At 38.6% G+C, this 26938-nt stretch overlaps 2 protein-coding genes across 6 annotated transcripts in view; one reads left to right on the top strand and one right to left on the bottom strand.

Annotated features, from left to right (window-relative positions):
- The first annotated feature begins 1252 nt into the window (after positions 1-1252).
- On the top strand, positions 1253-5289 carry Lipt1 (Lipoyltransferase 1). Of its 2 annotated transcripts, none has more exons than XM_046614940.2 (4): positions 1253-2111; positions 2344-2451; positions 3807-4020; positions 4461-5289. In XM_046614940.2, exons 1-4 carry the CDS (start codon positions 1584-1586, stop codon positions 4805-4807), a joined length of 1197 nt encoding a protein of 398 aa, XP_046470896.1. In that variant the 5' UTR covers positions 1253-1583; the 3' UTR covers positions 4808-5289. The 2 variants fall into 2 exon arrangements, with proteins under 2 accessions (XP_046470896.1, XP_046470895.1); XM_046614939.2 differs by having other exon boundaries at positions 2341-2451.
- A 4606-nt stretch (positions 5290-9895) lies between these two features.
- LOC124213543 (leucine-rich repeat and transmembrane domain-containing protein 2) overlaps positions 9896-26938 on the bottom strand; it is a 29151-nt gene continuing 12108 nt past the window's right edge. The window contains exons 1-4 of one of the 4 annotated variants that reach the window (XM_046614936.2): positions 26297-26749; positions 15713-15946; positions 13399-13559; positions 9897-12390 (exon numbers count right to left, since the gene is read on the bottom strand). In XM_046614936.2, coding sequence (XP_046470892.1) covers positions 11793-12390; positions 13399-13559; positions 15713-15946; positions 26297-26362 — 1059 coding nt within the window. In that variant the 5' untranslated portion in view covers positions 26363-26749 and the 3' untranslated portion in view covers positions 9897-11792. Of the gene's footprint in view, positions 12391-13398; positions 13560-15712; positions 15947-18116; positions 18609-26296; positions 26750-26938 lie in introns of those variants that run through there. The other 3 variants (XM_046614935.2, XM_046614938.2, XM_046614937.2) reach the window with 3 other exon arrangements.

The following is a 26938-nucleotide window of genomic DNA, read 5'->3' as shown; positions in this document are numbered from 1 at the left end:
AACGAAGAAGATAAAAATATACGCGTATATGTACACCGAAGAATCTCGTTGCATGTAAACATTTGTACGCATGGTAAATTGCGAGAGATTACCGGGGTAGACAGTATCGCAATTTACATAGACGGACGTGTAGCTGTCTCATTTTATCGCGTTGCATGCGCTCGTCTCTGTGGCCTTTGGCACGCATTTGGTTCCCGCACCACGGAGTTGAGCCCCCCGCGAAAGTTCCGCGCAGTGTTGCCAAATTAGGAGAACTCCTCCTAAATTTTGGAGGAATTGAAAGCTTCCGGAGAAAAAAACATGAAGAAAAAATATCGAGGATTCGCTCGTCAACTTTGCAGTTTTTACTGCCTTTGTTTGTTATTATTCTGTGCGACAAGTACGGTGAGCGAAAGACAAGTTCTGTCGGTATAGCAAATGCCAGAATTGCTGGTAGGGTTGAGCATTTCAGATAGAGCGGGCAGCTTATACCGAAAAGTGGATTTTATTTCTACGTACCAATTATACACGTCGTATTGTGCGAACATCGTTTAAGGTCGTTTTGTCGGTTAAAAATTTTAGCAAGATTTAGGAGAATCTCGGAGAATTTTAAAGTTATCCTGGGAGATTAGGGCGACAGCAATCTGGCAACACTGGTAATCATCCGCGGGGTGTTCGAACGCGCCGCGTTGTCGAATGGCATAAAAAATGAAGCAGAGTCGAACGCAGATTCCCATTGCGGTTGCGCAGCGGCCACGCGCAAATCAGCTGCACTTTGCGCCCTGTGTTCGTGCTCCACGAGCGAACCTAGATAACCTCTTTAAACGGCTCCGCCCACAGGGCTGGTTAATATAACGGAGATCGAGAGGAGCTGAGAATACATTATACATGTGAGAGTTCGAAAAGCAAGGAGCGAATCTGCCGACGGCAGAAAATCCACGTTCTAAACGACAAAGAGGAACTTGGTTCTTCACGCAAAGCCCGAGGAGCGTTATTCTGGGATTCCTGGGAGATTGACGCCGGCGCTCGTCACAGATCGCGGATCGATCTATCGAATTAAGGAGTTCCTACCGACGCTTCGTTGCTTCCTACCTTCAATCTGTCAGCACACGGAGGAATGCAAAAGGATTGCCGAGACTGTCTGGGTATCAGGTACCGTATCAATACGTTGGACCAAACCTGGAAGTGGCTGCACCAAACCATAGCCCTGCATGATTACCTGATCGCAATAACGGCCACCCAGTCGGACGTATCACCTGCGCCCTGCGGCTGCTAGGTCTGCGCAAATCCATCATCACTGCCCCAATCATCCATCCTACATCTCTGCGCGGACCTTGGATTCATCGCTGTGAACGCCAGCAAATCATATAAATACACTGTACTCGTACAACCCCTCAAAGACTAAGCTGATCTAAAGCCCAAAAAGACTGAAAATATATAAATAAATAAACAAATAAATAAATAAATAAACAAACAAATAAACAAGTCAATAATTGATACAACATAAAGAAGATATTTATAAGTACAACCTGACACGTGATCAAGTCTAAGTAAATAATAATAAAGAGTATTGGTGTAAGAGAAATTCGGACAAAGAAACAAACATGAGCTTCGTCATAAAAAACGGAGCTGCCGCTGCAAGATCTGTGAGGCTGGTCGGTAACTTGATCAACGTTTGCGGCTCGTCGGTTCGTTGCGCTTCTACTCAATCTGGGAATGACATTTCCGAAGATGCGATACGAAAATCTGTATACATTTCGCAGTCCACCGATATATTCACAAATCTAGCCCTAGAGGATTGGTTCTATCGCAACTATGACTTCGCCGATAATCACATACTACTTTTATGGAGAAACGAGCCATGTGTAGTCGTAGGGAGGCATCAAAATCCTTGGCTGGAGTCCAACATGGCAGCGATAGACGAAAATGGAATATCTTTGGCAAGACGCAACAGCGGAGGTGGCACGGTTTACCACGATATGGGCAATCTTAATTTGTCCTTTTTCACCCCGCGTCAACGGTACAATCGCCGTTACAACCTGGATGTCATTTGCAGAGCATTGTACAGACAGTGGGGCATCAAGGCTAACGTTAACAAGCGCGAGGATGTCGTCGTTGACGGTGAATTCAAGGTACGATACTTTTGGCTGGAAACAAAAAAGCCTAAATAAATGAAAAACATATATCATTCGCTACATCTTTGTATATAATTGGAAGTTCTTATATGGAAGATTTTTTCAGCAGCTAATTCTGACCCTCGATTTATACCCATTTCTTTTCCATTTCGAAACTATAAACAGCTATAGCTATGTTTTTTCCAATTATTTATGTTTCCCTGTTTCATTCCCAAAATTATTTTAGCAGGTTTCTGGCTCCGCTGCCAAACTGGGAAGGCCTAATGCTTATCACCATTGTACATTGCTGGTGAACGTGAACAAGCCCAACTTGAGTTTGGCCCTTGAGAAAAAAGAGGTAAAATTAATATTAAAATATTTAATTTATAACAAATATGTGCAAATTGTTGAGGACAAATACCAGTTGCAATAATTTATATTGATATTTGCAGTCAAGAGTTTTTAAGAAATCCTACTACTCGCAGCTTCTTATTGACTTTCTCAGCAAAGAACATATTCTTCATAACATCACATACATTATCAATAAACTCTGACCCACTGATTATTGTGTTCTATCGTAACGACGCAGAGCAGGTTTAGAATCCCGCAACTATTTCATAGTAGATATGCAGGCCAAAGCTATTTGTGCTCATAGAATTCTAGAAACAACCGAAATAAAACTGAATGGATTCAAAAGCGAGCGCCTCACGTTTCACTTCGTCACAAAAATATCTGCTACACCGTTCAAGCTGATCTAATCACGATTTGTTATATCTTTCAAGTAAAATTTCTAGATGTTTAAAGAAAATTTGATTTACTTGATCTGGGTTTCGTTGAATGTGAATCTATTCCTTCAGGGGTATTGTGATTGATCAATCTCTCAATATTAATTTCATCTTTTTTAGTGTTAAAAGTGGTTGAGAAAACTCGTACTCTATTTATATACAAGGTTGAATTGCCTTCACAGGCATATTTTAAAAATATTTTCTGACTCCAAGTGTAAAATCAACAGTCGGTTTACGTAAAGGGTCAACTTGTAGTTGGTACATTATGTATAATGATACTTTGTAATAATTCTTGCTATGTATGTACGCAACTCTGCTCTTAAAATTAGTCAAGTCTTACATAATACACGAAAGAATAATTAGACCTACGAACAGCTGTTAGATGTTTATCTCTGAACTTGCAAAGACCGTTGAATAAACAACATGATCCTGTGTCTAGACCGTGGTGAAACTTTCGGTCAGAAAATGAAATAAAAGTGGAAAAAAGTGTGCTGCGATTACAATTTATCACGTACGCATATGTTATCTTTACACTGTTTTGTCTCTACTTAAGTAAACACAGTTGTAGTTCTGCTTTATAAATTACAATGCCTTCCAAGTGCTAATGTTGTTGAGCCTTTGCTAACAAATTGTTACATTTCCATATTCTCGGTGAAAAGCTGATGTTACAAATTCGAGGTGGTCTATGATGCGGGAATGTGGAAGACTTGGAATGATTGTTATTGCGTTGGCGAGATCTTACCTAAATTGTCCTACAATGAAAAAATGTTCGTCGACTAGTTAGAAATCTTGGTCGTGTTTATTGCTCATTTTTATGATTCTCATGCTTTATGTCCTGAGTGAAATTCCAAATTCCATTACAGGTATTTGCCTGTTACTATAATTTACTTTGTAACAATCTTTTATATCGTTTATTACTTGGTTGCAGAAAGGAATAACAACAAACGCGACAGAGTCTGTCCGTTCTTTTGTGAAGAATTTAACCGACATCAACATGCACATTCATCCAGATAACTTACTCAGCGCTATAGGCTGGGAATATCTCAGAACGCGAGCAGTGACCTTAGAGGATGGGGGCCAAGATCTGGTACAGCAACAAAAAGGGTTTCAGATGATCAATCCCACTGAGGATTGGTTTCCAGGTACAACGGAATCTCAAGTTTTCCTTATCACGAATGAAACTGGCAGGCAAACGGATCTTTAGAGTATCAAGCTCCTCATACATTAATGCTGCTGGGCCAACAAATTCGTTTCAACTTTATATAACAATAATTTCTTGGGTATTGCGAGCCAACCAATGTGGTCTAAAGTAGGCAATAACAGAAAATTGAAAGATAGAGTTGCCGGTTGTTTCTCAAATAAAGACAAGTTAAATATATCACAGCACATAACAAGCGAAACACTGAATTGCCTATTACCAAAATTCTACTTTATCTTGTGAAATCTTATTGTTAATAAATGACAGATATCGCCACCTGACGCTATATAAGTATGTATTCGTCTTGGACGAAAAATCACGGCAATCCCTTAATCTTGATCTTATGAAAATAATATAGACGGGCAAAATTTATCTCCCTTTCAGGTATAACAATGCTACGCGACGAATTTGCTTCGTGGGAATGGACTTTCGGAAAGACACCGAAATTCAGCGTAACCCAACAACTGGAGCTGTCAACGATACACGGAGAGGTGCACGAGCTGACATTGACATTGGACATTGAGAATGGTATCGTCGAAGAGATTAAGATGAGCCTACCGACCAGCTTGAAGGTAGCGAATTTTCGCGAAGACGCCAGCGTCGTGACTAGCTTAAAAGGTTCACGATATTCCGAGGATACGGTAAACAGAGTTGCTAAAGCTATTGGTTGTAAAAAAATAAGGCAATTACCGCAATCGATGAATATGAGCAACATGGCTGCATCTCAGTAATAATAGTTTGCCTGAGAATGTCTATATTGTACTGGTTACATAGGTAATAACAAAAATAAAAATGTACACAGTAATTGTATGTTTTGTAACCATCGGAACAATGTTGTTTCTTCCAAGGGTCAAGGAACTGATTCGTTGTAAATATTGTGAATGATTAAGTATTGATCTACTTTACCGATTAGTGGGTTCTCCTCGCGATTACGATTATTTCAAAATATTTTTGTCATATCTGTATAACTAATTCGGGCCTATGACGAACATGCTAATTTATTAAACTGCATAATCATTAAATTCGTTTATTCGTCCGACAGTGGATTTTATATCAATCGTTATTTTGCTACTTGATTATTAAATGATGTATTAGACTTGTTCGACAAGTTTCGCTGTATAATATTAGCAGGAGTTCATGTATAATGATTTAGTGTATCGTATTTGCAATAATATTACGTATGTTACGACAGTAATAAATATATTTACCTAAACCGTGCAGGTATTCTTTTTTTCAACGAAAACAAAATATGGGAATAGCTAAACTCTTTTCATCCACCTGCGTTACGCACGAGTTAACTGTTTGGAATACCGGACTCTATAAGAATATGACCGTAAATTTTTCCACGTAAAGAATTTATGGCTTACACGAGAAAAACAAATTTTCAATCGAAAACTGCCGGATTCAAATGTCGGAATTCCTAATACGTATATCGATGGCTTGTAACTCTGCGGTTCCTCGACTACATTATCATTTCCCACTCGTGGATATATCATTAAAGTGATGCAATGGTGATAATCAGAGTTTGCACGTCAGTCACCCGAAGATTAACTCTTTGTGTTTTTGAGGTCGGCCATGAAGAAAGCCATTCATTTTTGTTCCTATATATGGGCATAGATACAACGGGTGGAAGCTGTTGTACCACCGAGTGACGATGAATAATTAATTAGAAAAGGTTTCGAATCAGTTGGGACTACAAAAAAAAAAAATTAATACCTTTTGTCGGGAAACAGCTTTCCAGCTTGTTTCGCTTTATCAAACCCGATTGCTGCTGCGTAAATACACGAATACGTACAAAGAAAACACGGTAGATTGATGACACGAATAAAAGAGGCGTGAATACAGACGCGAAGACGCTGAATAGACATTACCATTACGGGCAATATCAATGAATTTAAAGCACAAGCGTCAAACCTAGTAAGATCTTATCAGAGGTCGAAATTAGTTACGTTAACGTAAGGAAGTATTGGAGAAATATTCGTTATTGGGCAACTTTAGAATAACTTTTGGAAAGATCGCTTGTCGGAGTATCAGTATGTTTTCTTTATTATGCTTTACTAAATTTACACGATTTTAAATGTGCGGAATGACTATTTTTAATGAACACGCATCGTTATGGTGATGTTACTAACTTCAACCTCGTGATTTTATGCGCTACGTGACATACATGACTACAAAAATACTCTGCGTTTTGGATCGATGGACAGACGTATAATTTACGTGCATACTGAAATTATATATATAGTTCGAAAATTTATTGCATTCGGTAGTAGCATGTCTGGTTATAAATTTCTTGTCAAATTCAAAGTATGTAAAAACGATTCCAAGGAACGTTCTGAATGAAGAATGAATAAAAAAAAAAAAAAATAAAATAAGGAAACCAGGAAGCACTTGCAAATCCTGAAAAAAGAGGTATAAAAAAGACAATTAATAATAATGAAAATAAAAAGTTTCACTTACAGTAAAATTCAATCATATAATCATCAGCTTTACTTGCGTGTGAATAAACGTTTGAAAAGAATATAAACAAAAACTCGACATTTGACTTATCAAAAGTAATTAAACCCTAACTTCCTAACTAATCGTCAGCCATAACGACGCTTCGAACGAGGATAAATAACCAATTAATATGTTACTTCTTTCTGAAAACTGAAATGAGATATTATCTTCTTTGATAATACCTGGTTTAACGAATCGTTAAACTTTCGATTCCAACCTGCACCCTTACAATTGATTGCGCGTCGCGCGTCGTATCTGGATATCGATATTCGAAGCCTCTACTCGGAAACTAATTGGGACACTAATTGCCGCATACGTATACATAGTTATATGTTTGTATAAATGAAGAAAATACGTGAGAAATCGTGTACGAAAAACAGTTCAACATCGTAGTTCACCCAACCTTGGCTGTATATTTATCTATAAAAATATAACGACACGATTTTAATGTGAATTTTTATTCACTCCTATTTCATTGGCTATTATATTATAGGTACAATAACATGCTTTTCCTCGATATTCCTGTGATCAATGAAATTCGTGTAGTCAGTAGAAAACAATTTTATTCTTCATTCTTCCGTATAATTTTTCGCCAACGTGACTACTGTCACGCTATCCTCAACCCAATGACAAAAGCAAGCAGTTTGATCATAGGCTTTTGATACCGCGCGCCGTAGCTAGATAGTACATGTATTTAAGGCCGAGAAAACGACACCGAACCTCCTTGATGATCGGTTTATCCGTACGTTGCTCCCTTGCAGTCGATTAGAAGAGAGTATCATTGATGTAAAAAATAATATATATATATATATAAACGTCTAGTCAGGCCTCTCAAGCAACGCGCCCCTCAAGGTTCCAATCAAAGTCCAATCCTTCAAAAAGTCAACAACGTCGGTCAGATAAACGGAAGTGATGTAGGCAGGCCAATGTGCGAGTGAAACGGATCACTTTGCAAAGCCTTGATACCACGTACATGGTATGCAATCCTGATTATCCAAAACTCGCAGCGGTGATGTATAGTAATTAATTGATAATGAAATTCCAAATCTCCGGGGTTAGTAACGTTAATTGTGACATGAACATCAATGACGAATGAGAAGAGGCACAATTTCTACCTTGAATAAAGCTTATAGGTATGTATCTGGTTACAAAAGAAGAGAAATAATCGGTAAAAATGTATTTCATAGTTTAGTGAACGGCAGACCTTCGCCCACTCGGCGGCAACCTTAAAAAAATATCACGTATAATACACATATACAGGTATCATTAATCAACGAGAGGGCATCGACCATTTGGCGGAAAAATGTCATGTCAATATATCATATCGTTATATTATGTAGGTATATTTTCACGCCCGTTGGACGATGAATAATGTACTTGAAAGAAACGTGAAAAATATTTGAGAAAATTTTCAATATATTACACAACGTGCGGTACGTATAAATACGCGATACATTCGACTGCGGAGTTCAGGGTTTACCCTAACGTTCCTAAAACAGCTCACCGTGAACATGTTCGACCGAAGGTTATGCATATCATATACCTGGTAGCTTGTTCGACGAGATTCCCACCGTACGTAGCGAGAAAGTGTACACAGGTAGGTTATATCCATGTATGCACTTGTACGTGTAATACATTGGGTCACGGCTTTCCACAATTACAGTCCTTGTCTAGCTTTTACGTTCTACCCAAAGTTAAATTCTGACTCGACAAGCCGGGGGTCAAGTCCCGCACAGACGGGTATAAGAAGATTATCGTGATTATTGCACTAACTGACAGTAAGCCGTAACGAAACAAGAAATATATAGGCTCAAATCCCGAAAGTCGTTGTAAATATAAGAAAATAGTCATGGTTTCCCCAATGTTTCGTTGCGATAACTTTACTAACTTTAACCGCGTACCACAGGAGATGGTTAATTAAGGAGTGTCCTGGTCGATTTCGACGTTGACGTATTGTATGTAGGTGGGGCTTCTCACAAGGAAGGTATCCTAGGTCGATCTCCCCGATTCGACTTCTTTTGTAATATGTTATAGTAGACTGAAAACTAAGCGACACGTATTTTTTTAGTATCTGCCATTAAGCTCTTTAAGGGGGTGAAACCAGCCTCTGAAGCAAGGCGTGTCAAGTCCGTTAGGGACCATTTTATTCAAGTGTAGTTAAATGAAAATTGGAATAATCAAGAGCCAAGATGCGTTGGCAACCTGTTGCTGGAGAAGGTGGCGGCAAAGAGGAAGACCGTGATGAATTGAAAAGTGGGAAGGACGACTCGGTGTCATGACGAATTCTAGGGGAAAAGGGACACGGAGGAACTGACGTCGTCAGTCGTCGGTAAAAAAAAAAAAAAGAATATCAACACATTTCCATTTGACGCAGAAACAAAGAAATGGGACGAATGGATTCTAGAAAATACCAAAGGTAAACTCGTAGAATTCATGCCATTTCTTTATTTCTGCCTCGAATGAAAACGTCTTGGAGTGTTTTTGTTTAGAATTGCGTATAGGATAGGGCTGTTGCGCTTTTTTCGCGCTTCAGATACCTGAACTTCGATATCTGGAGATACATACGACAACGTCGAAATGAAATAAGGCATTCCCTAAATGTATATAATATACCTATGTAAACACACAGAGATAAAAATCTAGCGTGTTTAGGTGAAATACGCAAACAGAGCGCGTCGCTGTTACGTTATCATAGAAACGATTGTTGTTGTTGTTGTTGTTGTTGTTGCTATTGATATTTTGTCAGTTCAGTGAACGTGATATAGTGGTGAAACTTACAGGTCCGTAAGCGCGTTAATTAAGCATGTATACCGTATGAGGAAATACCGGCGCCGTTATCATTAACGTGAGTCGACTGGCACTCAGGCATTCGCAGATGTTTAAGGATGATATAATTGTACCTAGCCGTATAATTTCGATACATACGTCAATGGCTGCTCTGTGGCGGAAATTAACCGCAAGTATATTATACATACGTATAGTTATCTCATCCGGGATGCTGCTAGACGAGTTTTCGAGATATTCTGATCTTTTTCATACACTACGTCGCATCAACTCACACGTAACATCTCGTACAACCCACACGTGGTGTTTATAAGATAGTCACCGTAGTAGATCGTTATCACGGTAGTTCCCCATTGCATTATACGTCAGCATCAATATTGTAGTATACACATAAACATCTATATATATATGTATTTTTTTTTCAGTGCGGATCCCTCGTAAAACTATTGTTTATGATGAAAAAAAAATCCCCTGAAAATTTGATCTCGATCGGATAAGATTTATAGGTTCCCCTTTCGAGTTTTCGTTTTTACATTGACATAACACGTAAAAAAAATGCTCACCTTAACTCCCGGTCTATTTTGCGTGAAAATATAGAAGAAAATGAAAAATATCAAGAGACCATTTTTGTAGGCGACAATATTTTATCTATAATATATTAAATCTTATCCGATCGAGAAAAAATTTTTAAGGGATTTTTTTTTTTACCTCATCGGCACTGAAATAAAAACACTTGTTTTGGTGAGCCACTCTAACATATATATTATTAGATATTAACCATCTCATCTGACAATCAGACTACAACACTTGGAATATTCTCGACTGGCCACGCCTGTAACACCAGTTATGTCTATTACATATACATACCTATATACATTTATATAGATATATCTGTATGCCTATAACGCGTCGTTAGACGAATTTGTCGTGATGTACATGGGCTACCGTCGCACGATCGGCGGTTAATTACAGTATTACATGCCCATAAGCACCTGCATTTAAGGTATACAAGCAGCATGGTATGTTTAATGAAAGAAAAGACGCGGCATGCGGTTGCAATAGCGTTTCTTCACTCTAAATTACTTCTCGAGATTATGAAACTATATACATATACATGTTACATACACACGCACGCACACGCACAGGCCGTATATACCATATTTCTATACATTATGACCGATATACGTCGCGTGTCTAATGACAAAAGGTCGAAAGCGCCGTTTTGTGGCTCTTTGCTGTTGTAAAAAGCAAAAGGGCGTATGTTGTTGTTTTTTTCTTTCTTTTTATTTTGTATCTAAGCTTGAAACATAAAAGTATGGTCGGAAACGTTGAAATTGAATATCGGTTTAATTAAGAGCAAAATAGCAAAAGAGTAAATTGACGATTTGGATAATCAACGTTCAGAAAATCGACATCCTCATTCTATAACTTTGTTTGTTTCAATTTTTTGTGCATTCTAGTAGGCTTTAAAGCGTTTGCATATTGAAAAAAAAATTGCAGTTACAATCTTCTGTCTTTATCTTCGAGCATTTTATTCCAAGACTTCTGAATTTTTACAGATTTCCATTTATCCACGCGTCTTGAATGGCTTTCAGAGCATTTGCAAAAATAAGACATGGCGGTTACAAGTTTCTGTTTTGATCTTTTATTAATGCATACTTATTAATGGAAAAAGGTTGCATCTGCCTAACATATGACCTTTTGCTTTTAGATTTTCAAGCCTTTGACTTCAATTGAATTATACGTTTTGAACATTTTCCGAGCTAATGGTGAAAAAAGAAAGTTACACGTCGTTTTGCTACTAAAATCACATTTTTGGTTGGTACCACCTTACGTTGTTAGACAGGCGATGTAACTATGTATGATATATTTAAAAGACAAAACTTTCGTTTTTCACGTATATTTTTTCTTACAACAATATTACATTATATTACGATATTATATGCAGTATAACGAAACAAAATCTTACAGAGCAATATATTATATTCTACAGGGTGTACCTCGTTTCCGTCGAATCAAAGAAAGGGCAAAAGAGACGAAGCTGAAGTTGGTAACGTTACGTTCACGAAACATCAGCGAAAACTTCATTAATTGCTTAATTTTAGAATAACTTTCAACGAGCTGTCTTTGCAAAATATGAATCTGTGTTGTTTTTTGTGGTTTACTAAATTATCGACAGTACTGTAGGTATGAAGTAACAATTTTTCCTAACCACGCATCGTTACAATAACGTTACTAACTTCAACCGGCTCGTCAAAAGAGAGAGAGAGAGAGAGAGAGAGTGCAAAGATGAAGAGTATCGTCGAAATTATAAATACATGTACCACGTTAATTGATTTTCTTTACTGGCCGTTCTCAACCGATTCCGTACGATTTCCATTTCCTACACCGCGATAGGTGCTTGCGCAACTATCGGTTCTTGCGGAACTTCGTTCAAATCGACACGACGGAGGGTGCGGTGGGATAGGAGCTCGAATTCAGGATGACGTCCCTGTAGGGTGGGGGAGGAGTACCAGGGCAGGCAGGATGACCTCCGAGAAGCGATATCCTCTGGGAAGCGTTGTCGCGGGTAGCGCCAAGGTTGCGCCTCGGTATTTTCGGGCATCTCCAGCATCCTGAGATCATGCCGGTCACCCAGATGTACGTGAAGAGCATGCTGGTCACGAAGCCGACGGAGAAGCCTACGGCGAATATCCATAGGGGGGAAACGTCGGCTAAGGCGTGAAGTAACCCGTCGCGGTCGATGATCGTTTCGCTCTTCGATTTGTTTCCAGCGCCGATCACTGGAGGCGGCGGATCCGTTATCCACGTGGTCGTTGGACTCATCATGACTCCGTATTCCCGATCCCGGTCCTGATTTTGATCCTGTTGCCGCGTCGCGTCGATCATCTTTTCAAACTTCTTCATCGTTCGATCTGCCGTTTTCTCGCCCCCCGTTTTCCTCGATTTGTTGCACGGCGAATCGAAGACGATGCTCCGATCTTCGAGGTGCGATAACAGCCTCTTCATGTCCCCGCAGGACCAAGGATTGCTGTTTGTGTTATTCGTACGTTATACAGAAATACACGTTGTACGTAACTTACAAGGCAGGTATCCCAGGTCGATATCTCCGATCTGAGTTCTTTTGTAACACGTTATAGTATACTAAAAACTAAGCGACGCGTATTTTTTTTCGATCCGCCATTAAACACTTTAAGGTGGTTAAACCACCCTCCAAAGTGAGGTATGTCAAGGGGCGATTTCGCAGTTTCACCCACAAGAGCATAACATTTTTTTAACCAATCCGACTGGAAAAGTTGTCTCGTAACGAGAAGTGAAAAATATAATTTTTTCAATCAAAAAAGAAGAAAACTGCCAAATCACCCCTTGACATACCTTACTTTGGTGGGGTTGTTTTACCCCCTTAAAGTTTTTAATGGCAGATAAAAATATATACTACATGCTATAATATATTACTAAAAAAATCAAATCGAAGAAATCGACCTGGGATACTTTCCTCGTTAGTACAGGTACTTGAATTATTTTTACTACGAATGTGTAATTGGAAAAATTGCAATAAATTACAACCGAGGTGTTGTACGTATCGTATGCTGATCGACTGCGGATGAAAACAAAAAGCTTACTTATTATTTCAAAGAAATTCAATAAAAATTACCAAGCATCATTTTCCCAAAATAACGAAAATTCTATACCGAACATGATCACAGAAATTCATCTTCTCTGATTCGTGCAATTATTTTCCGATACAAAAGTGACGGTATGTACCTACTTACAGTAGCGCTTTGTTTGGTTCTTAAATCGAAAAAATGTCACGGTTTTTAATTATCTGTTCCTTGAAGTGAACGGAAAACCGCGTAGTACGTGATGGGCGATATTTCATCCGGATATACGATATATCAGCTAAATCATTCAACTCAATCAGAAACTCATTAGTACCTCAGGAATTCAGGATACAATTATATTGGAATGAACTGCGCAAGCGTATAGATATACAGGTACACACATACATAGATGTAGAATAAATGCAGGATCATCTTACTTGTCCAAATTGATGACCTGCAGCGTGGGTAGAATTTCAATTTCCCGATAGTCAATTTGCATCATAAAGTTGTTCGAAAGATCAAGCTTCCGGAGATTTTTCAGCCCCGCGAAAGCCTGCCGGTTCACATGGCTTATCTGGCAATCGCTGAGTCCCAATTCCTGGAAATAATTGAGAAACTCTCATCTTATCCTTCAGTCGTATCATCTACATAGCGTGACGTAATACAGGTTGTGCCATTTTAAAAAATATGCTCAAATATATCGGAAACCAAGCATTGTTTCTAGAAATAGAAGAACAAAACATTTGAGCCCAACATGAATGTCCTAACTTGATTTTTATCATCCGTTGTAACGATGCAAAGTTTTCCATTTAAAATGCACGTAATTCATATCTTCGGATATTATTATTTTACTGAGACATCTAACCTTTGACGAAAGAAATTGATTTCACATAGAATTGACAATGGCCGACGGTACTTTCGAGGGGAAAAAAAGAAAAAATGTATTGGCCATTCCGAGGCATTTTTACCCTGCGAATTTTAATATTTCTTTTTCTATTAATTCAATTAAAATGATAGAAAAAAATTAAAGATATCAGTCATATATGACGTTTATTACGTATTCAGGTTATTTAGAAATATAATATCAAGAATCTTAGGTTCTATCGAAGTCATCAAAGAGATATTAAGGTAACAAGGTAGCAATCATCCGCTATTAATTTAAAACAAAGAATCATATTCAAATCAGCAGGATGAAAATGCCTTAGAACGGCAAATACATTTTTTTCTTTTTTCCCCCCTTGAATGTACACTCGATCCCCGTCAACTTCGTGTAAAATTAATTTTTTTCGTCAAAGATTAGACGTCTCAGTAAAAAACTAAACATTAGAATATAAAAATTACGTGTATTTTAAATGGAAAACTTGGCGTCGTTACAGCGGATAGTAAAAATCAATTTAGGACATTAATACTGGGCTGAGAATTTTTGTTTCTTCATTTAGAAACAAACGAGGGGGCGGCAGAATCGAAATTCGACCATCGGGCAAATAAGATCTGTGCCGATTTTTGAGTTCTTAAAATCTGCAGCGTCGCGCACGGTGCGTGATTATGCGTATATCGATATGTCTAGTTGATTGTTGTTGTTCTAAATCTGCGATCACTCGACGGGCACGAGACCAGATTCACTGGCTGTGTGATCGCCGGGTGTTTAATCGACACCGACGCCCATGCTTCCCGGCATAGCGCTAATTATTAAAACACCCAACATCGGTAAGTAATATCACCTTGAGGATTTTCCATCTTCATAATATTTATACTTTGTACGTGATTTTTTCGATTACCGAACGGCGATAATGACGACGATGATAATAATTAAGCGTATATAAAATGCAACGCAGCGCCCAAGCAATTAGAAAGAAATTTAAAACGTTATCGGTTGAATTGATCGTCTGGAAATGACGAGCAAGAAGATATTAATATCCAAATGCGGCCGGTCCCCTGAAATGCGAGACTTATTGTTAATTCCCATTGGAATAACTTTTGCCACTGCAATATGTATCGTGCGGGGAAAAACATTATCATATATACGCGTATTGTTGAGAAATGCGTACACCTATAGACGTATACTGTGTATTATTGAAAATTGACACTTCGAAATCACCAAATTTTCAAATAGTCAACTTTCGACAATATTCCTCTCGTAATTAATGATTTGCACATACGCATATCATTTATTGGACGGCTTTGCCCGTCTTACGTGGCTTCTCGTCATAAGCAAGGATTCAAAAGGGTAAACACATCATCTACACATTACATTCCCATACATACACTGTGCGTTATTATATATTATATACGTACATGGGACATTCCAACTCAAATTTGCAGCCCATGTACCTCACCCCCTTAGATTTTGATAATTTTTTAGTACGATGTTGCAATCGGAATTTTTTTGCATATTTTTTTGGCCACCAGTGAATTTTCGAAATATTTAAAAACAATTCCGAGACCCTTTTGGGTCGGTTGCGGCATCGTACTGAAAAATTATTAAAATCTAAAGGGGTGAGATACATAGGTTTCAAATTTGACGTGGAATGCCATGTCCACTTTACATTTTTGTTATTTGTTACATTTCTGACGATGATTACGACACAATTTTTTTTTTTTAAACATTAACACTTAAATTGTCATATCTACATTTAATTAGTAAATTTCATTTTATTTTCACTCGGTAATACGTTTAAAAATAATGGCTAAATCAATTCAACAATTTTAGTGGATCTGCTGGGACATCTTTTTTTAACCGTGCATACTCACCGAAATGGAATTTGAGTGTAAGTCTGGGATCCGGGTGCCAAATCGATTTCCATTGAGATGAAGAATCCGCAAACTTCGACTATCGACGAACGTATCCCAGAGAACGTAATACAGATGATTCCTGGACAAATCGAGGACCGCGAGATCGTCGATATTCGCGAATGCAAACGATCCAATTTCACTTATCGAGTTGTCGGACAAGTTCAAATACTTTAAGTTCACAAGGCCGGTGTTCTAAAAGTAGCAAAAAAACATAAATAAAAACCCACACCGCGGCCTTCATCATCATAATATAGGCACAGTTGATTCATCTGGGATATTCCCTCGATATGCGACAACTTGTTACAGGCACGTTTGCCCAATTTTTCGATAATTGGTTGTCTGCGTGACGCATAACTGACACCACTGTAAACGACCATAAACCATGACGATCCTTAACTCTGGGAAACATCGTGGGTTAAATGTCGTCGTCGTGCAATCAAACAAAGTATAATGTAATACGAACAAGTCTTTCAAACCGTGGAATTCTAAAGTCAATTCACAGACGTCGTTACAAGAATATATTACATGGTTTGTATAGGCTATACACGCCTGTATGTACTTTGTACTAAGTATACACCATTCGTGCAAATTTAGCACAGAACGGACAACGCGTCTCGATTCATTTAAATTTCGTTACTCATTTTTTTATTCTCTTTGTTGGAGTGCATTATTTTATCCCCTCTAGTTCCGAATACACTATTATTAGCGAGTGATAGATTCTTGCGGTGCTCTTCCTAATTGTCTTCGCTTCGAATATCAATCGGTTATAAGTTAATAAGGAAACGTAAAAAAATAAAGTCTACGGGTCGTCATCGATATCTCGAGAATATTTCCAAATTTTATATACACATATATTAGGATATATTATACGTGTATACTTCCGTGCAACGGTTGACATTTAGGAGAAAATTAATACGAGCCTTGATTTATTTGCGCAGTAATTGGTAGGCGGGAAATAATATACAAGGTGCTTCGTTGTAGGTAAACGTGGGTGTATAATTGTAGGAAATTGATCGATCTGATTTATAAACGAGTGTATAATTGCAACATACGTTGCGCAAAGGAATTGTATACCTCGACTGTACACGAAATTGGGAAGCGGAGGATGATACGCGATAAAGATGACGAAATCTTTGTATCATGCGAACCTGATGAATGATACAGGATGTTAAAATTTTGAAGATTTGACCCTGAAGTTTATCGTTTAAGCGGGTAGATGGAATGTAAAAAAAGAAAAAGAAGAAACACGAAAATAAATTCACACGACCTTACGGCCTGCAACTCATTTAAATCGACGTTTCTTCGATGATGATGGTAATAATTATACGCAAAGATAGAAATAGAAATGAATTTGCTCGTTACTTGTTTCACACCTTTTGTAAATATATAGATACGAATGGCAAATACTAAATACTTTATACCTACTGCCGTATTTATACATGCATCGAACCGTGACCGTCGGCATCAAATTGTTTCCAATTGTTGGTTGAGCATATGACAATAGCTAATATTCACACGCATGCGTCGATGGTAAATATTGAATCGCTGACCTGTGTTTAAGGGTGGGGTTGGGGGTCAATTAACCCTTTCAGTCACGGAAGACCCTATATTGCACCCTTTTTTTTCCATGTAAAACCCTGATTTTTTAATGCATTTTCAGGTGAAAAAATACTTAATCTTTGGAATGCTTGTTATTTTTTGCGAATCCATAATTGTTTGTAATTGTTATAAATAAACATATGCAAAAAAAAAACGTATTTTCTTGAATGTAATTCGTTAGCGGAAAAAAATTGTCAGTAAACGTACACTGAAAACGCTTGGAATTCATCGGTTGACAAACAGAGATCTCGGAATGACCATTATATTTACAAAATTCAACGCATAGGGGTAGTTTTCACCCTCCTTAGTTGTGCATGTAGATAGTATCGGGATTTGCACCTATTCTCGGTCTAAAATCGTATTGTCTCAAAACAAATATTCATATAAATCTGATTCAAGACACTGTCTAGAACAAAGATGATTCACCCTATTTTTACACCCCATTTCAACGGTTGTTTTTAGTTTTATTACGTTTTCAAAATTGCGCAACAGGACTCTCCTTTCACAGGAATTTGTTTTAGCACGCAGATCAACTTTTACTATCCACCGCAGAAAAAAAAAAAAAAATTTTTTTATTCGGGCCACACTGATACATAATATTATTATACAGACAGCACAAGTAGTTTGTTCGATAATGGCTGTGAGGCGCCACCGTCGCTTTCCGAGCGTTATCGGTGCGTCAACGAAATTCTGCGTCCAACTTAGAAACCTGCAAGCAACCAAGTATTATTGACGCGATGCGAATCGCTCGGAGCCTGCTCACCTTAAGTTCGTAATTCAAAAGCGCCGAGATCGAGTTGTTCGAAAGATCGAGGGCCTGAACGGCGTTAGAGACGCCAGTTTGCACGCTGTACAAATGCCGAGAGGTACAGCTGGCCCGTCTCAGTCTGTACCACATGTCGCAAACGCAAAAGCTACTGCAAAACGCGTCACTTTTTACATCCAACTTAACACCGGCGATACCGACGACGATAATGTGACCGATCAAAAAATACAACGGCGCAACCTTCATTCTTGCCACACTGCCGTCGATATTGTTGTTATTATTATTGTTGTTTTTCCTACAATTTTCCACAAAATCGCGTTTCGCTTTTAAATTCCGCACCTATCGACGACCGACCGCACAGATATGACACAAAAAAGTAGGTGAACGCACTTCGATGTCACACGATTATTTCTCACTACCTGTAATAATAACCACCGCCAACTTCCGTCGGTACGATTCACACGAAAGCGCGGAGGGACAGAGACGGAGAGGAGCAAAAACAGAGACAGCGAATGCCCCTGTAATCTTATCTCGGTTAACAGGTCCCCCGTATCGTCGGACCTATGCGTCACACTCTGAGAATACAAATACAGTAACGTCGGAGCGGTGTTACGGATATTTGGATATTTCTACCGCAAAATCTATCTATATGCATAAATATATGCAGACTCTTTTGCTGAATACTTATCGTAATCGTAGAATACGCGACTCTTTCGCTGGTGAATCGGGTGGTCAGAGTAGGGTGGATCGAAAATCAACTTTTTCAGAATTTAAAATTCCAATAAGGCGGAAAAGTTGTGTTATCTCACAACTAGAAGCACAGTATTTATTTGTTTATTTATTTTTGTGGAGAGTTTTGGTCTGCCAACCTTGGCTTGAATGTTTTACTCTTTATTTATAAAAAGAAATTTTTCGTAACTTGATTTAGTCGCTCCATAATATTTTCATGCGTAACGCTACTTAATCGTCAACCAATTTTATACAGACATATGTTTAAAAAAAGCTTCAGATTATCAGAACGACGTTTGCTTTTCTTAGAATAAGAATAAAAAATAATCAAATTGCGCAAGTTTTTGCGAATGCGCTTATGCAGTTTTTACTTCCTTTTCGCACACATCGGAAATTATCCGAGACTTACCGCGTGGAGTTTGCTGCACATCGAATCCGACCCGTTCCCACACAACCATCCTTTGAATCCACGCGGTGGATCCTGGATAATTTCCGACATGTACGGAAATGAACTAAATGCTACACAAGCGCATTCGCAAAAACTTGCCCAATTTAATTATTTTTTATTCATATTGTAAGAAAAACAAACATCATTCTGATAATCTCAGGCTTTTTTTTTTTTTAACATATGTCCGTATAAAATTCTTTGAAAATTAAGTAGTATTATCCATGACCAAAATTCAGAGCGACTAAACCGAGTTTAGAAAAATTACCTTTTATAAATATATATAAAAACATTCAAGCCAAAGTTGACAGACCAAAGCATCCACGAAAAAAAATAAAATTTTAAACAAATACCGTGTTTCTAGTTATGAGCTCCTATCGCGCCCGATTAGAATATGAAGTTCTAAGAAAAATTATTTTCGATCTACTCTAGTTCAATAAATTACCCTGTATACAATTTTTTCAATCATAATTATAGACATATACGTGCAACAAATGCAGTTAGGGAAGAAGAGGGGACGGAGGAGGAGGAGGAAGGGGAGAAAGCAGTTACAGCACACCGTATCCTCGTTCATAGCTATCATCATCGTTAGCGTATATCGTCGTAATACGCTGCGGTATAATTATACTTTTCGTTAGGCGTGAAAAATATTTTTCGGACGAATACCGGCGAGGAATCTTATTCGGTATTTTTTATATTCTTTCTCGAACCGAACGAACGAAACATGTTGTTCATCTTCCGTCGCATATTAGCTATTCACGTACGTAACTATGTATGTATGAATGTATATATACGTATATATCGCATCGCATCTGCGTGCAGCAGCGTCTACAGGTATAATGTAAGCACTCGTCATGCCAATACTAGCTCGCAATATTGCACGGCGCGTATGCGCAGGGAACAGTTTACAATTAGTTGCAGTGACGGGCTGCAAGGTCGAAGTGAAGAATCTCATATCGTCTCGCAAAAAATATTTAATACACGCAGGTACGCGCTGTATACGTACACATATGCTCGTAGAGAGTATACACGTACATGTTTGTCAATATATCTTCTATTCTTCTCGTAATGAGTGTTCTTGACGGGGAATGGGCAATCTTGAGTCACTGATTAGTAGACATTCTAATTGTAATCGGTAACAATTTCGAACAATTCATATTTCGTCATTCCATTTTCGCATGTTTGAAATTTCGGTATATCGGCCGTTCCATATACCGACCCTTTCATCCTTTAACCCCGATCCCGTCATAATTGGTGCCATTTCGTTTTACTTTTGAGAACGAAACGTGATACGCAGAACCGATGAATACTGATCAGACGTATTTAACGTTATGCAAATTTTCTTTACACGCAGCGGATACAATAATTATGCATACACTGTACATACATCGGTATTTTTATATACGCAGGTACGCAGGGTATATGATGCACGTATGCACGGAACCTTCGCGTTGATTCTTATCGAACAGCGAACATTTCGACCAGCTGCACGGGAGAGCTGATTGTGCGAGAAAAGATGCAAAATTTATTTATATCGTGTATATAAATATCTATACGTGCTATGCTATATGTATACCTATACAGGCTGTGCGTACCGAATTGAAATGGCCAATGAATGATTCAACGAATGATAATCCCCTGGCCTTTGGCCCGTCCCTATTTACGAATTTCTCTAAATACATACTTACCCACGACGTACAGGTATATTGCTATACAATGCAATACGCGAGCTCGGCGTGATCAATATACCCGGCATTACATGCATATATCGATAGATGGTATAATAGCTGCTTATGTACAATACGATTTACGTACACACACGTATGTTTCTTTGTACGTATCACACGGAGAAAAGGCACATCGATTATGCAAATTCCGGTTGACCAGGGTGTGTAGGGAAAATTTAAAATACGGTGGTGTCATCGTTGCGATATATTATACCACGTACACGATGCGTCGCGAGCGAAACCGTCGTACAGGTGTGTTGTATTATGCGTGCATGCAGATATATAGATATACATATGTACACACACACACACACACACATATATATATACCGGAAAACAACAAGCACGACATACATGAAATACAGTGTATATACGTGCATATGTAACACTAGCTTAGCTGCGACGGACATTTCACTCCAGATTTTAACGCAGTTACTGAATTGCAACAGTAAATAAATTATAAAAAATTGTCATTTCATTAGCAGAGGTCGTCCGGCTCACCGTACATTCTGTAGGTATTATGCATACACACCCATTACGGTATGCTGGATGATACTATTTTACATTCGCGTATTGTAGGCTTGTGCGTATACCATCACATATATTATAGCGTGAAGTGTAAATACGGAATAATTGACAATGAGAGAGATTGTAGCACGATGTTGAGGTCCGAGTTTCTCCACTCTTTTCCATTTATAATACAATGGGTATATGATATGTGTGGTTGTTCCACAGATTGCACGTCACATTCTTGATGTCGACGCAAGTGGAAAAATTACAAATCACATTTACGAGGAAAATCACATTAATCGTTCAACACCTTTCTATACATGCATATAATATATTTCATATACATGCACGTGTGTGTGCGTGTGTGTACATATAATTATTATCAAACTAACCGTCGAGTTAATTGTCACGCGTCATCAAAAGACAGAGGACGTTATATATTATACCTGTTGTACACATATGGACTTTAATTTATCGGCCGGTTCGATTACGTTGGTAACGCAGACTCGCAAGAAAGGTGTCCCAGGTCGATATCTCCGATTTGATTTCTTTTGTAATATGTCACGGTAGACTAAAAACTAGGCGGCATGTATTTTTTTTTTTTTTTTCATCTGCAATTAGACAGATTAAGGGGGTGAAACCACCCTCCAAAGTAAGGCATGTCAAGGGGCGATTCGGCAATTTTTTTTCTTTTTAATTGAGAAAATGACATTTTTCAGTTCTAGTTGTGAGAAAACTTTTCCAGTTGGATTGATTGAAAAAATGTCATGTTCTTGTGGGTGAAACTGCGAAATCGCTCCTCGACATGCCTTACTTTGGAGGGTAATTTCAATCTCTTGAAGTGTCTGATGGCAGATAAAAAAAAAAATAATACATGCCGCTTAGTTTTTAGTTTACTACAACGCATTAGAAGAGGAATCAAATCGAAGATATCGACCTGGGATACCTTCCTTGTCAGCCTGCGTTGCCAACGTAATCGACTCGACCGAAAAACTAGTCGTATGTGAATTAATTGATGTCCACGTGTGTACGTTTTACGTCAAACTTTTTTCTTTTCGTAACTTTTTTTTTTGTATCTAATTCACGGAGCAGTATATTATTCGCTACTATACATACGTGATAAACTCATAAGCTCGATCGTGTGGTGCAACGTGTATTGTGTTACATACACACGATGTTGTCGCATGATATTTATCCTCCAAATTGAGCATCTTTGTTGACTAAGCTTTAACACCACAGATTGGAGTATCAAGATTGAGGTATTCCCACTCTCGTTACCGCTTTTAAACTCGACCTTGTCTCGTAGAATATTCAAACCACAAACTTGAGACTCGAATCTATCATACCAGCGCCGGCATTAATTAGGTGCAGATGTACATACACACATAAATACGTGCAGAACAGTTGTATAAACCAGGTTTACACGGGCATGCGGGTTTTGGGATTTTTTACATCGCAAAATCATGATTAACAAAAAATATAAACTAAAACGCATCGCAAAATCTCGTGCAGCGAGCCGTTTCGAGCGTGCATTATGTCATATACGACATCCGTTTTAATGGTAAATAGCAAATATTTTCGTAGCATGTAAGCTTTTTTTCTTTATTTGTTTATTTTCGTTCATTATGTAATCGGAGGAAGCGATCAAGCCTGTTCGCATTTAAGTTCAGTCGTACGTCCATACACGCATAATTATACGTATAGGTATATGGGTATACGTGTGCATGCGGTGAACGTGGTCAATCCTCGTAACAGGCATCACTCTTTCAGCGCATATCGATATTATATTAGTATACAGCAACAAAAAAAAAACAAAAAAAAACAACAACAACAACAACAACAACAACAACAACAACATCAACAGTAACATGAATCATCATAATGACGTCAGGTCTAATTGCAAGAAGTTATAATGACTTTACAACCATAGGCTCTCAAGGGCAGGAGACCGCTTCAACGAACAGGGCAGGTTATAGATATCGTCCATGCCCTGGGTACTTTAACACATACCTACAATATACACCGCGTATGTATATACCGGCAGTAAAAATTGGTATGAGCATAGAATTTCTTGGCAAGTGACGAAATGTCTAGAAAGGGGGGAAAAAATACTCCCTTCGTATGACACATATATATAATTTTAACTATAAACGTGCAGGTATGCGTCTGGTCAGCGGATGAATATTATGCACCGTATCGTTATGTATACGATTTACTCGTGGACAGGTAAATACAATATACGTTTATCGCATTTGCGCAATTCACACAAGCAACAAACCGATTGTTATGCCTAAAATAATATTTACACACCATCGCAGCGTAAGCCACGGTACATACAAATACCTATACGCGCCTGCATATATATGTACATACATATATATGCACATACATATGCATACATGCGCATATAAGTATTTGTATGTACTGCTACACATATAAAATCAGCAGTGTATAGCATGCGTCAGCAGTTTGACTCAAATTCCGTACCGATTCCGTAACACAAGAACGATGATAATAATATACCCTTGATTCGTTGTTATACAAACGTCTATTAAACCTTGAGATATTTTTTTTCGGACATTTCTCGTACAAACACAATAGTTGTAATCATTGGAATAAAAACTGTACTATTTTGCATGCATTTCAGAAAAAGAAAAATATTAATAATAATAATAATAACAACAATGATAAAAATTATAAAACTAATAATAATGACGATTTTGTCTATATTTTGCTGATTTTAAAATGCGTCAAGAGAATTTGCGGTAATAGGCTGACAATGAGTCATTTATTAACTATGCAGTCAATGCGCCGGATCAAACTGACAATCACAAATATATACACATATTGGACGGAAAGTTCGAGTAATTCTGTATATTTCCTTGACGCATTGACCTAACTAATTAGCATGCAGGTATATTTGAGGTAAACCCAATCTCCATAGAACTATAAAATCTGCGAGTATCTCAACACCGAGCATATTCAACGAATAACAAAAGAGAGTGGCTATAAAACAGATGCGTATAACGTGCGGTATAAAGAGCTGGATACTTATGGGTGTGCGTGTATACGACTACGTATAATATTAAGGCACAGTTTGCAGACGGTCAACCGCGAGTAACCGGTGCCAGCGACCTGCAAGTCATCGAGAGAGCTAAACTTGACGGATAAACGTTTATATTATTAAACGTTAAGCTCGAGCCGCGGCGAGTGTCTCTTGATTTACAACAGAAGTAGATATGCAAGGAGAGTTCTGGAGACAATTTTCTATTACCCACACGTACCGACGTTTCGCCCGAGGCTCAAAACCCTTACCGCGCTGACGGAGGTGGTGACGCTGTCGCGGAAAAGGGTTTGGGTCTCCGGCGAAATGTCGATAAGCGTCGGTGTTAGAAATCTCTGCCCGGAACTCTCTCTGTACGTCTACTAACCGATCCGCAGGCTTTCCTAGTACATTGTTGTAGTGGGTATGAATTACGTAACACGCATCCGTTTCGCATTTCCAGCGTGTACGCATAAAATATACGATAGCAGATTAGACCGTCGGGTGACCGAAGTTTAGTATTTATGCTATGCGACACACGTGTGTGTCAAGGGTTGCGCGTTTTGCAGCTCACGGCACCTGTGACTTCCCTTGTATACAATAGACAATGCGATCGGACTCATGCATATTATATGGGCATATACATCACAGACACTTGGATATTCAAATTTTTTACACGTACGTATCGATGCACGCGCGCAATATTTACAATAAAAATACCAATATCAACATTTCCGAAAACAGGATAGGCATTATGCATAATATACGTGTACGTGATTGTACGTACGCCAAGACTTGTACATAATGATAACAACCAGTAAATGAATCGTACAGTGCAGTATGTAACTGAAGTTTATCCGTATTCTACTCACGTGTTATGATTATAATTACTTGAAGTAATTTGTACGGTGTAATAAAATTTGATAAAACTACAGAACCAGCGGCGCGCGTCATTACGTACAGGCCAAGACCTTGACGTTCCGGTAAAACTAAACAACACTCACCAATTTCCGCAATTCTGAAACCATTCCAGTCATTTAATGGAAGGCATTTTTCCCTAGCGAACTTAATTAGTATAGTATAGCAGAAAAAATCATTCTTTCGTATACGTTTATGGAACTATAATAACGCATCGTACCTATGTTACGCATAGCCTAAGCTGTTTGTGCACTGATCAAAAAAATATCCTATGAAATGGAAATAAAAAAAAAACCAATCGATCGAAAATTCTTGAAGAAATATCGCGAAAAAGCGTGTGACCTTTGAACATTTTTGTGCGCATAGTATAATAATTACGGAAGTTTCGCATATTTTTTCACCAAGTACCTTTTATTTGGCACGGAGTCGCACAATGAACCGCGATTTCAAGCACGTATATATTATGCATAATAGAATCATTGACCAATTCGAACTTCAGTCGCGAATTGACGTACGAGAATTATAAAAGGTGAAGCATGGGTGAAGCGTCGAAGAATGTGACGATCGTATTACGTATTTGTATCGGCATATGAAATTATACGTGGAATACAAAAAGAAGAACGATAAAGCGAAAAAAAAGGAAACGAGTAAACAAAGATTTACTTATAAAAGAACAAATACGAGAAAGAAGTATCTGCTGTATCCCTGTTTATATTAACAACAACAACAACAACAACAACAACAATGATAACATAACTACAATAACAATAATAATAATAAAGCACGTCTTCGTGTTAAAAATTACTTTACGAAATCGTCCCGTTAGCAAGTTATTGGACGGGATCGTCGCACAGGTGTGTGCCTGCATCATTCATCTAATACGTACGTACGTACATAGATAGACGAGTGCTTGTGCACCCAGGGAAAGTACAAGAAACCCGTTCGGTCGCCGTTCAAATTGACGACTGGCAAATCGAGAGACGACAAATTCGCGGGCATCTGGCAAGTCCGCGTGACGCAGACCGACGCATACCGGGTCATCGAGTGACGGGATTGACGGGAGTGACGGGAGCAACGGGAGTGGACGAGAGTCTGGCGTGTTTCGCGGGAGCCAATGAGAGCGGTGGATTGTGGTGTGACAAGTGGGGCGGTCGGGGTGGGGAGGTTCATAGACGGTTTGCGATTATCACTGGCTGGATGCGTGATGAATAAATACCCTAGGGAGCGTTTAACGCGAGCGGAACGCCGCGAGATGCGCGGGGCTAACGCGATTCGCTGATTGACGTGGGAGAAACGAAGTTTCAGGTAGAAACAAAGATGGGGCGGGAGGGAGAGCGAGGCGAGGAAAGAAAGAAGGAAAGAGCGGGGCGCATGGGGCGGCGAATTTTTTCCAAAACTCTTCGGCCCCAGCGTATCTATCCTGGATAATTCGAATTCTGGCACGATG

This window comes from Neodiprion pinetum, chromosome 3, assembly GCF_021155775.2.
Source record: "Neodiprion pinetum isolate iyNeoPine1 chromosome 3, iyNeoPine1.2, whole genome shotgun sequence".
In the NCBI taxonomy this organism is placed as follows: Eukaryota; Metazoa; Arthropoda; class Insecta; order Hymenoptera; family Diprionidae; genus Neodiprion; species Neodiprion pinetum.
This window is presented reverse-complemented; position numbering and strand designations above follow the sequence as displayed.